This window comes from Callorhinus ursinus, unplaced genomic scaffold (assembly GCF_003265705.2).
Source record: "Callorhinus ursinus isolate GAN/ISIS: 27379988/994484 unplaced genomic scaffold, GSC_fseal_2.0 scaffold2, whole genome shotgun sequence".
NCBI classification, from domain to species: domain Eukaryota; kingdom Metazoa; phylum Chordata; class Mammalia; order Carnivora; family Otariidae; genus Callorhinus; species Callorhinus ursinus.
Window position 1 is genome coordinate 63,274,002 of NW_027397064.1, and position 16,586 is coordinate 63,290,587.

Here is a 16,586-nt window from a genome sequence, read left to right on the forward strand (position 1 = left end):
TAACTTTGTTGTATCAATATAATATTTTCTGTAAATAATACTTATCTATTGATTCAAGTGGATACTTAAAAATTAACACTAGTCTCATCTGTATTTTTTAGATTTTGTTTATATACTTTTATTTATTTTTTTTTAAAGATTTTATTTATTTATTAATGAGAGACAGAGAGAGAGAGAGAGAGAGAGAGGCAGAGGGAGAAGCAGGTTCCCAAGGAGCAGGGAGCCCGATGCAGAACTCGATCCCAGGACCCTGGGATCATGACCTGAGCTGAAGGCAGACGCTTACCATCTGAGCCACCCAGGCGCCCTTGTTTATATACTTTTAATTAATGATAAATCAGTGGCCAATATTACTTATATAGTGGATTGTATAAATTACTTAGAATTTTTAAAATTTTTAAATTCTCTCATCTATCTTAGGTAATTATTATGAAATAAAAGCTAGTCCGTGCTCAGTTTTGAAATCTAAAATCTTGTTTTTTTTTCTATCCATAAATGACTGCAATAAGTGAATTATATGACTTTCCCATGTGATTTGTCTAAATATCCTTCACCAAAGCAGGTATTCTGACAGAAAAATTTTCCTGTTTCCCACCTCTTTGAATAGATCTAATTTTGTACCTTGTTATGATATTTTCATAAAGTAATGATAAGAAGAAACTAATCTCTAAATATTCGTTCTCTGACTTTTGCTAAGCTTCATATATTTAAAGATTTTACTGTGAAGGAAATACTCTTTTTTATTTTTATTTTTTAAGATTTTATTTATTTGACAGAGAGAGACACAGCGAGAGAGGGAACACAAGCAGGGGGAGTGGGAGAGGGAGAAGCAGGCTTCCCCAGCTGAGCAGGGAGCCCGATGAGGGGCTCGATCCCAGGATCCTGGGACCATGACCTGAGCCGAAGGCAGACGCTTAACGACTGAGCCACCCAGGCACCCCTAAAGGAAATAGTCTTTACTTTAGACTGTCCAGCTTTCTTAATTGAGAAATGACAATGTTTTCCTTTCAATATGTTTTCTCTGTTAGTGAAGACCTAAAAGCCAGATGCCTAACTGAATTCTTTCTTTGGTTTTGTATCATGCATTTTGTACCTTACATATATATCTAAAATTGAAGAGCTTTTCTCTTATTTCTCCAGGTAGAGCCAGTAAAACTGCCCTGTGATTACATTCCACTTACAACTAAATTATTTTAATAATAAAAGTTCATTTTTTTCATTTTAGAATAGGAGATTACAGGAAGAAAAATAATGTTTTCCTCTTTTGTCTTGTTTTCCAACTCTCCTTAGATCCTTTATGCTTCTGGGAAGGTCTACATGATATTTTTTGTTGTGATAAGCTTTTGGTTTGCTTTTTACATAGCAAGTTTGTTCTTGGGCATACTTGCTATGTCCTATGAAGAAGAAAAGCAGAAAGCTGCCGAAAAAGCTAAGAAGATTGAGCTAAAATTTCAGCAGACTTTAAAAGCACTTCAAGAAGGAGACGAAGCAGCTGAGGTATAAATTTTTCTTAGTACTTCACAGAATCACAGCATTTGAGTTATTTTCTCTCTTCGGAGTATATTGCTTTCTACTTGGTGCTCAGTATCTGTGTTGTACGTGGTAAGAAGATCAACGGGGATCTTGATAAGTGGGCTCACTTTTGCTACTCAACATTATTTCCTCAGTGCACTGTTAAGAGTGATCAACATCTTTAAATATTTCTTTAAGACAGACAATTTTTTGTTCCAAAGTGTGTATTACTACTGATGATAAATGATGGATATATTAGTTTTCCCAAACTTGACTTCTTTTAATGTAGGTTTAGTTTATTAATTCCCAAACTTGCTTCAGATAGTACATCAGAATTAACTGAAAAATTTCAGTATTCAACTCAAAAGTGATAATGCCTTCCATAATTTAGAAATCGTGAAGTACTGAAAGCATGGATTTAAAGTATAATACTGAAGTTGTAAAAAGAGTAAACAAATGCACTTACTGTCTTTCTAGCTCTTTCGAGAAGAAATGCACTATGCATCTTTATGTAAGGAATTATTTATCCATGGAATAATTAAATCCATGATTAGTAAAACTTAGTAAAGTTTTACTCTAATTTTCAATTATTTTAGTGTTGTTTTTTGAGTTTATTTTCAGGTTTTTACCCTCATAGCAAAAGATTCAATCTATGAATCTTAAAAGTATTGATAGAAGTAACATTAAAGAAGTTGTAGAAATTATTTTTAAAAAGTCAAAATTGTGCCATAAGTGTATTAAGGAAGAGGACCCAGGAAAGCAACCAGAAGTAGCTTTCTTATATTCAGTAGGACCTGGCAATCTCATACTTCCTTCTTAGCTGGGGGAGGAATAGGTTTAGCCCAGTCTCCTAATACCCCTACCTGGAGCTGTAGAGGTGTATGGTAGGCAGGAGCTAAGTGGCCTAGGGTAGGTTACAGCCCCTGCCTGTTCCAGGTGTTGCTCCCTTCCCCTGTGTTGTAAAGAACCCTCTTGCCTAGGAGCTTGGTCTTTGGAGGGTGCTGGGCCCAAAGTGGCCACAGTCAAGTTGAGTGTTCCTTGACTGGAGTGGCCTAGTTACAGGACTTCACTTGGGAGAGGGAGCCATGCCCTGCCTCCTTTTCCATTCCACTCTAGATTTGTTACTATTTTGCATTCTCAACACCTGCTCATAAAGATTGTTTACACTGGAAAAAAGAAACAAACTCGATGGAAAAATGACAGACTAAGGGAGCAGACAAAGGATAGAAAGAAGCTATACTGAGACCCTGTCATATGGAAGAGGATAAAAAGAGATGGGGAAGGTAAAGAGCCAAGATACACTCAGGCACTAAGTGGAACGCAGAGTAAGGCTGGCTAAGACGTTCATTAATATCAAAGGTAACTTCTGGGTCAAAAGGGGGAAAAAGTTAACTTCCCTACATATAAAACTTTTTGAAGTCATCATCAATGAAGAAGCTCTAGAAAAGTAATTCTACTAAAAACATGGGAACTGAATAACGTGACGTAGGATTATACCAATCATCTAGTATCTGTTGATAGATGCTGTGTCTACATGGTTCATAACATGCATACCATTGAAACAAGAAGCAATTATAGACAGTATGAAGAAAACATGTATAAAAAAAGCTATTGAGTATAGCCATTATACCACCCATGAGTAAGTCACAGAAAAAATTACAAAAGATTTCTGTCTCTAGAAATGAGTGTGGGGTCCTTCTGATGGAATGATTATGGTCTGAATGGTATGTTGAATGTGTAATTTATTTTGAAGTGGTATTTCAAATGTCAAGGGCTACACACAAATGTATCCAAGAGCACAATACTTCTCTTATCCCAAGATGAGATGCCCTATTAACTCTGCTTAGGAAGAACTTGAATTATTTCCCAATTTATTAATATCTCCATTCATTTGGCTGCTTTGGATCACATGAAGACTTTCTGGTTTTAATTAAAATCTTTCAATTGTAAAGGATTTCTTTTCCTGGAAGAGTACTAGAATATTTTGTCATGAAAAACTTTTTTTGGGAAGTAAGAGTGAAGGTCATTTCACAAGATTTACTTTTTTCCCCTTTTTTATTTATACTTAAGAAAATACGGGAAAGAGAAGAATTTATAATGGCACATATTGAGGACCCTTTAGGTGACTTATCTGATTTAAGACTAATCAGATTCTAATTCTGATGTTGGAATTACTGAGAGATTACTTAGATGCTTCATATTCTCACATTGTAGCAAAGCAGTAGATCATATTGGCTAAAAGCACAGTTTTGCAGTCAGATAAATATAGATTTCAGTCTGTTTTAGCCACTTGATAGATGTATGGTATTTGCCAAGTCTGTTAACCTTTCTGAACTTCGTCTTCTTTATCCACAAGATGTATATAATTGTAGAATCTGTCTCATAGGTTGATGTGAGATTCAAATGAAATAAATTCTTTTTTTAAAGATTATTTATTTATTTATTTGACAGAGAGAGAAACACAGTGAGAGAGGGAACACAAGCAGGGGGAGTGGGAGAGGGAGAAGCAGGCTTCCCACGGAGCAGGGAGTCCAATGCGGGGCTCGATCCCAGGACCCTGGGATCATGACCTGAGCCGAAGGCAGACGCTTAACAACTGAGCCACCCAGGTGCCCCAAATGAAATAAATTCTTGTAAAGCACTTGGCAGTGCTTAGAGTATACTGAACAACTGAAAAAAATGTAAATGGCTAATTATAGGAAACACAAGAAGGCACAGCAGTACATAATGGAGACTACTCCATCAACATAAAACTCTTAGGTCTTTGACTAAATCCCCCTTTTAGGGGCAATTAAAATAATAATAATGATAATAGTAATAATAGTATATAATATTTATTGAGTGTCGACTATGTTCCACACATATGATAAGCATCTTCATGAATCCTCAAATTTTGTCTTTATTGAGGAGTTCCAGTTGCAAAGTTTGACTTGTAATTATTGGTATCTGATTTCTCAACACTTTATTTCTTTTTTCACTATTTTATTCCATCAAATACACAGGTGGCAGATGAAACTTTCTTAAAAATTGCCAGTCACTGTCCAAACCTCGAGAAGAGAATCAGATATATACAATTGTAGGAATATAAGTATTTTCAAAAGTATTGGCCCATCTAAAATGGCATCCTTATGGCTCATCTACCTAATTAAATAAGACATTATTGACAATATACTCTACGATAGGCATTATACTAAGCATTGGAGATTTTAAAATGTTAATAAATACAAATATAGTATCTATCTTCATGAAGCTAATGGCCTAATGTAGAGATAGAGCATAAAATTATCATAAACACAAAATTGTACCTCTCCGACTACCAGACATTATGTGTTGCCTGATGTTATGAAACAGGAGACATAAAACACCACATACAATATATTCTTGCCATAATCTGAGCTAATTCTAGTAAGCCTCTAGATCTGTCTTTTTCTAGAGGCTATAAGAAAAAGAAGAACACATTAAATTACACTAAAAGGACACAATTTGCCAAATCAAGAATGTGGAAAATTCTACAGTTATAAGTGATCCATTATCATCAACAAATAAATCGTATAGAAGAAATAAAGTCACAAGATAATCAGTAGACCTGTGAACAAAATACAGTATGGGGATCTTTTTTGTATTCAATTGAAGCAAATAAAATATAATAGAAAGTTTCTGAGCAATGAAAGAAAATGGAGCATGGTCTGAGTATTGGATAATATTAAGGAATTACTAATTTTCTGATTGTGATCCTATTACTGTGATTATGTGTCTTACAAAGTTTATTCTGAGAATTATATGATATTTGAAATATTTTTCCTGAAATATTTTAAATAAAGTAGGGTGAGTAACACATGAGAAATGAAGGGTATAATGTTATTAATTTTTAAGCCTGGATATTGGGTACCTGGTGATTCACTGTATTATTCTCTACTAAAAAAATAAATAAATAAATGAAACCATGGCAAGTGCTATAAAAGTGAGAAACATGATGTTTTGAGAGCCTATAATAAAGGATTTCCCTGAGTAATAAAAGGGTTTTCTGAGAAACTGACGCTTGAACTGAGATCTAAATAATGAGTCCAGGCCAAATAGGGGGAAGGAACAGAGTGAGTCAGGATTAAAAAGGCCAGTGTAGCTGCAGTAGAAAGAACAAATCTGGGTCCAAGATGAATACTTCAGGTACTCATTGCTAAATGCTAGAAATATGACTGGATTCTTTCTTATCTATACCTCCTCTCTACAGAAAATTTAAACCAGTTGTGAGAACAAGAATCCTAGGTCCTTTTTCCAGTCTAATTTTAACTTTGGCTATGCCCTTATTAGCTCTTAAACTTCCAAACAGGAGATTACTGAGTCACGATCTTCTTAATTTGCATTATAAAATGGTCCTTTCCTTAGTAGTTGGCCAACTTGTGGGCATTCATTCAATATTTTTCAGAGCTCCATTTAGGTAACTATATTACTAGACTGGTATGTAATTCATTCATTTTATATTCTAAAATGTGTCCGCAGTTCGAGCCAAACAAGGAGAGAGGTAAACGTGACTACATCCACACAGATGATCACCTTTACTAAATTCCTTCTTGGGATGATTCCATCAGACATTATCATTATTAGAAACATCTCTAGGAGAGGCAATTCCCTTATATTAGGACTAGTAGAGGGTATTATTCAGTATATCACCAAGTATCATCTTTATGAAGATACACCTGGGAAATCCCTGTTAGACCTTAATAACAGAACAATTATGCTTCTGTTGGTTTTTGACTCATGGAAATTTGAAATTGTATAAATTATAACATATTTTAGGTAACGTTGTAAGTCAGTTAAAAATTACTTTCTGGAGTAAGTTTAGTTAAGGTAAATAAATTAACCTCACATCCTGAGTTTTTAGCTTACTTTTTCAATAAAAAAAATAATAATTAGAGAACAGAGATCTGTACACCTGAAGAATCTGTCATTTTCATGATGGAATCAGTATAGAATAGAGTTGGTTTTTTACCTCCTCTGACTCTAGTATTTATGACGTTAGAGGGAACTTGACAGATCCTGAATGAGATAAATATGATGATTCCTTGATATCTATTATGCCACTTCAGAAAGACCACAGCAGAACCTGCCAACCAGGGTGTGCTGGGTATCAGTTATCATTGAGCCTCGACCACTAATCCCTTTAGTGTTGGTGAAGCAGCACCCCCATGCCATTTATCTCTGTTCCAGAGCAGCCTTGCCTATTCAAATTTATTTACTATTTATTTCACCTATTTAGCCACACCTATTTACCAAGTTAACAAACATACAAATATCATTCTCTTGTATGCCAAATGTAAAATCTGTTGGAAACCCTGTGGTGTAATATTATCTACCCATTGTCAGTTTTTTTCTTTCTCATGCGCACACACACTCACACATATGCACACATGGAGGGGGGAGGGGCAGAGGGAGAGGGATAGAGAGAATCTTAAGCAGGCTCCACACTCAGTGCAGAGCCCAATACAGGGCTCGATCTAATGACCCTGAGATCATGACTTGAGCCAAAATCAAGAGTTGGACACTTAACTGACTGAGCCACCCAGGTGTCCCACTATTGTCAGTTTCTTAGAGTTTAAATTCAAATATAAATTTTATACTTGGTCACTAGAAACATCTGAGCTCAATTTGTGATAACTATGATGGTATAGAAGTTGTAATATCTACATCAAACCCTAAGAATGTGTTTCTAATGCAGGACTTCTTTGGAACTCTGTGTAACCATATCTGCAAAACAGAATATGTTAAAACCATTACTCAAGAGACATGACAGAAAGAAGTAATTCCTTTATGGAATTATCTTACATAACAACTCCTTTAAATCCATTCTTTTACATACTATTCAAGATTATTTCATTATCACAAAACCAAATAATTTTGATTTTATCAAGATAGTTTTTTTCGAAGTTATAAAGTACCCTCAAGGAAAAATTTAAGGTGTTTGAGAAATACTATTATTCAGTAGCATGTTTGCCAACTGGATATTTTGCAATAATCCTAAAGTATACATTGAATGGTTTGTCAAATATGAGTAATAAAACCAATATTTTCTGATTTCCTCCTTTTATAGTTGACCTCATAGTATGAAATGATTTTGTTGAGTTGCAAGTTATACACATTCATTACACAAATGATCCTATATCAGTTTAATACTGCCTATAGTGTAAAGAGTAGCAAAAGATGAAACCCAAAAAGATTTCTGGAGCTAAAGAATCAGCATTTTAAAGAAGGTTATAAACCTTCTTATAGTTCTAGTCTTGTATCTACAAAGGGAAGAAGCCAGCACTGGACTCATCTAATTTCTTTTTAGACCAAGACCACACAAATAGAAATGAAGAAAAGATCACCAACTTCTATGATCTCTTCTTTGAATATGTTGGATGATGCCACTGCTGCTATCAGACATGAGGAAGGTAAAGTAAAAAAATTTTAGACACTATGAAAGGTACTATTCATAAGATTCACTTTAAAGGAATCCTGCAATTTCTTTAGAATTTTAGATGATAACAAAAATTTAAGGACTAACATAAGAATATTAAAATGAGCAATTCCATACACATGATATTTTAGACATTGGAAAGGAAAGAAAGGAATATTAAAATGAGTAATTCCATACATATGGTATTTTAGACATTGGTATTTTAGACATTCTTAGCACTCACCAAAGAGTGCTAAGAAATTTTCTTTAACATTGAAAGCAACAAAGAAGTATTAACTTATAACTAAAAATAGAGGTTGGATAATATAACAGTAATATATTAAGATCCTTTCTGTACTGTCTGCTTTTTTATATGTAACCAGTAACTCATTATCATGGGCAATATTAAAAGGTATTACTTTGTAAAGCATAAAAATCTGGAAATTATAAATCATAATACTCTCAACTTTATTCCATATTTGTTTTCTTGAGAGAAACTCCTATGTTTTGCTTCTAATACACGGTTTGTCTTATTTCATTTGCCTAACTCAGCAAGCATGAACAAAATAGAGGAAATTTGCTTTGCTCTGATTTTTATTAGTACAAAATATTTCTATTTGCTAATTCCAAATCAGAAGTCTAGTTTTAAACATTTCTTTGCATGCAAAAGCCAAATATTTTATCAGTTAGAACTTAAACAATTTGCTAATATTTAACTTTTTTATTCCTTCATTTCAGAACCTGAAAAATCCAGGAAGAGATGCCCATTGTGTTGGTATAGATTTGCTAAAACTTTCTTGATCTGGAATTGTTCTCCCTGTTGGTTAAAATTGAAAGAGCTCATCCATATGATTATAATGGACCCATTTACTGATCTTGCCCTTACTGTATGCATAATTCTAAACATAGGTTTTTTGACCTTGGAATGTTATCCAATGAGTGAAGAAACCAACAACATTCTCAGCATTGGAAACCTGGTAAGGCTCTTGTACATTATTTTCATTTGCGATTTCAACTTTTCTTCAGTAATCATAATCCCCATTATTATATTTTATAACTCCAGTATGTTACAAATGCATTATATGCATATCAGATGAAGTATTATGTTCATACTTCCACAACCAACCACCCCCAGCTCTGCTTTGTTTGTAGGTGTTCTTATCATCGAATAGGTTTGTAGCTAAAGTTTAAAATTCTGCCATTTAAGTCTGAGATTCTAGTCAGTTGCTTGGCGGTTAGGTTAAGTGGAAATATTATTTATTTCCTGTCCCTTCCCAAACATATCCTCTCTTGGTACCATAGCTCCATAGATCAGAGCAAGGCAGAGGTGAAATAACAAATACAAGTTCCTCACTGACACCTAAATTCTGAATCCTGACTACAACCGTACCTGCCCTGTCTGCTCTAGCCACCTATCTTTGCCTTAGATGGGAACTTATCCTTTTTTTATCAATACAATGCAAAAAGCAAAACAGATTTCTGTGAGTTTAAAAATAAGTCACATTCAAGAAAATATACAATGTTTAATTTTCTTTGCTTTTATGGTGGTTGTTGTTTGTTGCTTGGTATTAGTATAAATTGCCAAACTGTTACCCGTTTTGAATTATACATTTACTTGGTACTAATACAACAATTTAGTCATTTCTGCCAGTATAGTTTTCAAGAGACAGTGTTCATAGGCTTACTTTGTTTTTTTTTCCTGGTTCACTTATGTACTTTTTAAATTCTTTTACACTTTAAAAAATTAAATATCTTATCATGTATTTCATATCCCGAAAGGAAATGAAAAGATTTTCTTCTTTAAATATTCTTTTGTTGTCTTTCAGGATAGTTTTTATTTAATAATTAAGGATTTTGTATACAATGTTTGATGTTAGATTGTTAAATTAAAAATGTTTGAGTCTATCCTTATAATACAGAATCCAAAACTAACCAGATCTTGACAGAGGAACTGTGAAGAAGGTGTCAGTGAAAAGTTATAGCTTTTGTGTATGAGGTTTCTGATAGTGTAATTGGAAGCATATTCTCATCTGTGTTTTGTTTTTGTTTAGGTTTTTATTGGAATTTTCACAACAGAAATGATTTTGAAAATAATTGCAATGCATCCATACGGGTATTTTCAAGTGGGTTGGAACATTTTTGATAGCCTGATTGTGTTCCATGGTTTAGCAGAGCTTTATCTAGCAAATATTCATGGAATGGCTCTTTTTCGAACATTCAGGGTGGTAAGTAGAATCCAAGATCTAAATTTTATTTTATGAAAATTTATCTCCACTTCCTCAGACACAACATGGGGAAAATAGTAATGCCTATCCCATTGGGACATTTGGAGTAATAAATGAAATAATTTTTATGTAAAGAGCTTAGAAAGTGCCAGGAAGAATAAGCATTTTCCAATGCTATCATTTGACCAAAGCCTCAAAGGAAATAATTCACATATGTAGCAAATTCACGGTCTAGTTTTAGGAAGCAGGACCAGGGTTACCGTCAGCTCTGTCCCTGGAACAGGATAATGTGGAGTCCCAGAAGCTGAATGCCAGTGTATAACTAAGGAACTGGAATCAGGTATTTCTAAATGTAGAGTTAGAAAACTTTATAAAAAACCAGTCAGACCAGGGGAATATTATTATGAAAATTATTAAGAATTAGTATATGTTTGTAATGTAGAGTGGTAGTAAGAATTAGAAAACTAGCCAAGGAAATAATGTTATTAGAAGAGTGTGTATGGAAATGTTAAGTACTTGATAAGTAATATATTCTGGTAAGAAGTGAAGGAATGTAGCAGGAGTCAAGTACAATTAAGTAGATTTGATCTCATCCAAATAATTCTTCAGAACACTGTCTTAAGTCCTCACCTGTAGACTTTTCTAATCAGTAAGATAAACATATATGAGATGTACCTATCAAATTTATGGATAAAACAAGACTGGTAAATACCTATATATATATATATGTATATGTATATATATATATATATATATATATATGATAAAAGATAGTATCAAAGTATCTGAAAGGCTAGTATGGACTGAATACAAATGATTCAGTTTTACATGGATAAATGTGAAGCCCTACTCTTGAGTCCAGAAAGCCAACTATATACTAGAAAAAGTTGGGGAAGGTATAACATATATAAAAATGATGTTTCAGTTTTAGATGATTAAGTTCACTGTAATATGGTGACTAGAATTTTAAGGTAATCCTATCCTGTATCAATAGAAATAAAAAATCTGGTGAAAAGAAGAGAAATATTCAGGCTAAACCTAGACTGCTGAGTTTGGTTTCTGATATGTTACTTTAAAGGAAAATACATAATAGAACCTTCAACGGAATTTAATAGGACCTAACAGACTCTTTTCAATATCATTTATATGTGTTGTGAAAAGCAAAACAAAGAATGGATAGTTGCCCTACCAGATATTAAAACATAAAACTAAAGTAGTTATAATCAGATAATATTGAATGGAAATTGACAGATCAACAGAAGAAGATATGTATGGATCTAGTGTAAAAAATACAGAATATGTATGATGTATTAAGAATTGTATAAAAATTAATTTTCAGTGGTTAGTATTAATAATACTTAAAACTGAGTATTACACTAAAGACTGTATGTGTATGTGCATAATGCTGATAAAAATTTTAAATGTACATCATAATAAATAGTGACCAGGTTTTTTGTTGTTTTTTTCTTATTTTTGTTGTTTCTGGCATTGCTGTATTAGTTGAGAATTTTCAAGTTGGCAAAATACTGGCTGACATTTAAGATTCTGATGCAGATTCTTAATAACTCCTTGGTGGCCCTGAAAGACTTGATCCTGCTGTTGTTCATCTTCACATTCTTTTCTGCTGTTCTTGGCCTGACGCTGTTTGGTATGAGTTATGAAGTATGTGTCTGCAACATAGACAAAGACTGTCGACTCCCACGCTGGCACATGCATGACTTCTTCCACTCCTACCTGAATGTGTTTCGGATTCTCTGTGGAGAGTGGATAGAGACTTTATGGGATTGCTTTAAGGTAGCAGGCCAATTTGGTTGTATTCCTTTTTACATGATGGTCATTTTAATTGGAAACTTATTGGTAAGTAATCCATGCTTTTAAATTTTCCTTGAAAAATTGATGCAATGCAGTCTGGTGTTTTCATGATGTGGATTTATGGGATCCAGTGGTCTATTAACTGTGTTGTCCAATATGGTGGCCTCTAGGCCCATGCGGCTGTTGGTCACTTGAAATATGAGTGGTTCAATTTGAGATGTGCTACAAGTGGAAATACCCACTGGATTTGAGTCTAAAAGAGTGTAAATTATTTTATTAGTAATTTTTATATTGAATGAAATTTAAAATGATGACATTTTTGATATATTTAGTTAAAGAAAATGTGTTAGTAAAATTTATTTCACCTGTTTTTATTTATGCTCTTAATGTGGCTACTAGAAAGTTGCATATGTGACATGCATCATATTTCTGTTGGATAGCACTGTTCTATAACCTTGCTACTCAAGTAGCATTGACATCATGTGGGAGATAGTTATTAATGCAGACTCTTAGACCCCATCCCAGACCTACAGAAGTAGAAGCCACATTTTAACAATAACCCCAGGTTATTTGTATGCACATTAAAATTTTAAGAAGCACTTAAATGTAACACTGGTTGTCAAACTTGGCTGCACATTGGAATAACCTGGGGAATTAATAAAACTATAGTAGTGCCCTGGATCCATTCCCAGAGATTCTGATTTTATTGTTTTGTGGACATAGTGTGGTCATCAGGATTTTTTAAAAGTTTTCACTTGATTAGATTGTGCAGCAAAGTTTGAAAATCATTGGTTTATAAAACTATTGTGCATTAACTAAAAGAGGAAGCTATCACTTTTAAATTCCCAGTAATTGAACTGGTGTTACATGGATTGAGTAAGTAGCTTTCACTTCTTCCAAGAAAAGGGAAGGGCTTATAAAAGAAAACTGCTCTTACAGGAAAAAAAAGGATTCAACGTTTGGTTTGTATTCATAAAGTCATAGAGATCAAATACATTTTCCAAAAGACTGAAAAAAAAAAATCACAGGTTAGACTTCATTGTATCTATTGGTGCCCTTCCTCGTGGCTTCTGTTTCACCTTGGTTATAACCCCTGTCACTGCTGACATTATGTTTAATTGTTAATGTACTTATCTCAACCTTCCTTATTAAACTAAGCTCCACAAAGGAAAGGATCAAGACTATTCTCTATATCATGCAAGCCTAGAAGAGAGCCCAACATGTAAAAATATTTCAATGACCTCTGCCTCTGTAGCTGTCAGTACACTTTCAAGTCCCACTGACATAACCCTATTCTTACTGGCTGAAACAAAAATCAACATATATATATCAGCATGCATAACTCAAAATGTCAGAGATAGATTTCACTTCAGTTGTGGTATGACACATATGTTCAAACAAGGTTGTTAGAGACAGATCTTTGCATATCACAGATTTGTCTTCTGTATGCCCTTTGCTGGCTAGTGGCCTCTGGTTTTGTGTGTGTGTGTGTGTGTGTATGTTTTTTTTAAGATTTTATTTATTTCACAGAGAGAGACAGCCAGAGAGGGAACACAAGTAGGGGGAGAGGGGGAGAGAGAAGCAGACTTCCCACAGAGCAAGGAGCGCGATGCGGGGCTCGATCTCAGGACCCTGAGATCATGACCTGAGCCTAAGGCAGACACTTAACGACTGAGCCACCCAGGTGCCCCTAGTGGCCTCTGTTTTATCAAGATGGCTGCTGCAGTGTAAAGCTTCATGTGTTCATATCATGCAAGTCTAATAAAAGAGAAATTCTTGTTTCTTTCGTAGAAGTCACAGCAAATTTCTCCTCTTATCTTATTAGCTCTGAGTCACATGTCTATTTCTAAACCAACCTCTATTGCTCAGGGTGTGGAATACATTTATTATTTATTGTGCAGAGTGTAGAATATATTAATATATTATTATGTTAAGCTACTCAGAACCCTGTCCTGGAGCTGGAGTTGGTATCATTCCAAACCCAAATCATACAACTAATAATGAGATAAGGGTGATTTCCCAAATTAAATGTAAGTTTCTGTTCTGAAAAGGAAGGGCCACTGTTGATGGCTATTGGCATAAATAACACACACACACACACACACACACACTTCACAAAGAAGCAAAAATGCTGAGGCAGTTATATAATTGTACTTTTGTTTCTTTGTTTTTGAACTCCACTCTGTTTCTTATTCTTCTCTTTCCTACTGATCAGAAACTTGATGTCAATAGGCAGAGGGATTTCAGGGTAAAATGGAGTTACACGAGCCTCCATTTCCAATTGATTGGACATTATATTGCTTGGCTTACTGAATCTTTTAAACTTTATTCCCCTCAACAGTCATCCACTTATGGAACATCATGATAATAACACTAGAGTAAATACAAGGGAAAAAAAATGCAAGGAGAGAATCTGTAAGGCTGTAGATCTTTTCCCCTACTTCCAACTCATTTCATTATAGCATTGTAATTTCACACTAAAACTCAATATTGGTGTAAAAAGAAGGTATTTTGCATTTTTTAGATTTAACTTTATCTTATTTGCCCAACAAAATTCCAACAATGATTCAGCCTTAAGTGGAAACCTTAAAACATGATCATATACAAAAGCAAGTATTTAAGTGCTTTTTAAAATAGTTATATGCAGTATTAAGTTGTAGAAAATAACAGAGTTCAGATCGAAGAAAACATAGGTTCAAATTCCAGTTCTATCATTTACTAATTAAATGGCTTTGTGCATATTACTTAGCCTCTTTAAGCCTGACAATCTCTAGTAGGAGAATGAACATAACAATAATATATGCTTTATATGGTTATTGTAACTTAAATAACATAGCTAGCACTCTATAAATATTCATAAATGTTTGTTTCACTTTCTTTAAACTCTAGAAAATTACAACTCCTACATCTATAGAATTTTGTTAATTAAACATTATTTAGAAGTTTCAGTTATGCAAACCCTCCAAGTGTTTTTACCTGCAATTTAAGTAGTTGCCACCAAGTGAATTGTGGTCTCTGGTTGAGGGATAGAAACACAGAAAGAAAAGAAATAGAAAGCAATATAAAATGCAGTAGCTTTTTAAAAATAAAAAATTGATGATAAATATGTATGTTACTCAACATATTTACATATTCCCAAATTAAATGTATGTTAAGGTATAATTTGAACAATATTAAAATAGAATCTTCATGTATGTTAAACTCCTTGATTACTAATCGAATTATTACTTGTACTTTAAAAATACTTGAAAAATGCTTACAAAATACGTGAAAAGTACTTGAAAAATAATTACTTAAATAAGTCTTAAATCTTCTTTCTCTTCCCTACTACTTTATTTTGATAAGAGTTGCTCAATTCTCACCTAACAGATAGATATCTTTGAGGTAAAGGGGAGGGCAGATTTCAGGGGAGACATTTAAATGTTTTGTTTTATAAACATTATTTTATCTTTTATCTTTTAACACAAAAACAAAAAAATGTTTTGACTCTCTTTATAAAAACACTATGACTAGAACAGAGTTACTCTAAACTTATGTAATATAATCTTTGTGTTTCCCCCTTCCTTCGTTATTAATGCTCAAAGAAGAAGTAGTCAGTCCTCTTTAGTTTTGGTGATTTACACATTCTTCTTTTCCTTTTTATTCCTTTAAGAGACTACTTTTAATTCAGTGCACACTTGAACAATACAGTAGCATCTTGTAGTATTGCAAGATTTTTCTTTATGCCATAGTTCAGAGATTTTGAATTTCATTTTCAGCCTTTTAACATTTTTACTGTATACGTAAATCTGCAGGTATTGTGTGTGGGGTATGTGTGTCTAAGATATAAGAAATCTTAGATTGTAAGCTCTTAAAAATACGACCGTATTTTTACGGTCCAAATCCTATCACAAAATCTATTCTTTCATTCATCCTATAATTAATTTTTTCAACAAATATGTATTTATCACTTATTTTGTGCCTAGCACTGTGTTAGTTGTCTACTTAAGAGAAAACTTGGTTCCCGCTCACATGAAGCTTATAGTCATGAAATTCTTACCTAACATCCTTCCCTTATTTCTCACCATGCCTAATAACCAAAGGAAGGAAAAGAAACAACCAACAACCTAAAATTATATTTGGTGTTGCCCTCTTAAGAATGATAGAAACGCTAATAATGTAATTCGTACAAGGGCCGTAGAGCCCCTGCCCATATTATCTGTAAGTAAATTTTATCTTAGCATATATACATATTATTTATATATATATTCTTAAACATAATTCATGTCATTTGAACTTTGCCCGTTAAAAACAATATGTAAAACATAAAAGAAATTAAATCATAAAAAGCTCAGATATCCAAAGGGAGGCAGAAAACTTCCATAACAAACAAGATGCTCAAATTGTTTTTTTAAGTCTAAAAGAATTATCAATATGAATCTCCAACTCTAAACTCCAAGAATATTATCTATGTCTTACAATCACAAACAAGATAAAATATGATTCTCTGGAAATGAAATGTGGCTTGATCATATCTTTCAGTGATAATAAAGGTGAAAATATACACTGTCCCTGAGTTCAAATAACTTACAACTATTAGGAATGATTCTTCCATCACTCATCTC

General features: G+C 33.5%; 1 protein-coding gene across 2 annotated transcripts in view; it reads left to right on the top strand.

Moving 5' to 3' along the window:
- The window catches only part of SCN7A (sodium voltage-gated channel alpha subunit 7), a 79,776-nt gene that overhangs the window by 39,324 nt on the left and 23,866 nt on the right, over positions 1–16,586 (top strand). For both annotated transcript variants that reach the window (XM_025852828.2, XM_073882983.1), the window contains 5 exons: positions 1,291–1,497; positions 7,838–7,940; positions 8,684–8,922; positions 9,997–10,170; positions 11,671–12,027. In XM_025852828.2, coding sequence (XP_025708613.2) covers positions 1,291–1,497; positions 7,838–7,940; positions 8,684–8,922; positions 9,997–10,170; positions 11,671–12,027 — 1,080 coding nt within the window. The remainder of the gene's footprint in view (positions 1–1,290; positions 1,498–7,837; positions 7,941–8,683; positions 8,923–9,996; positions 10,171–11,670; positions 12,028–16,586) is intronic.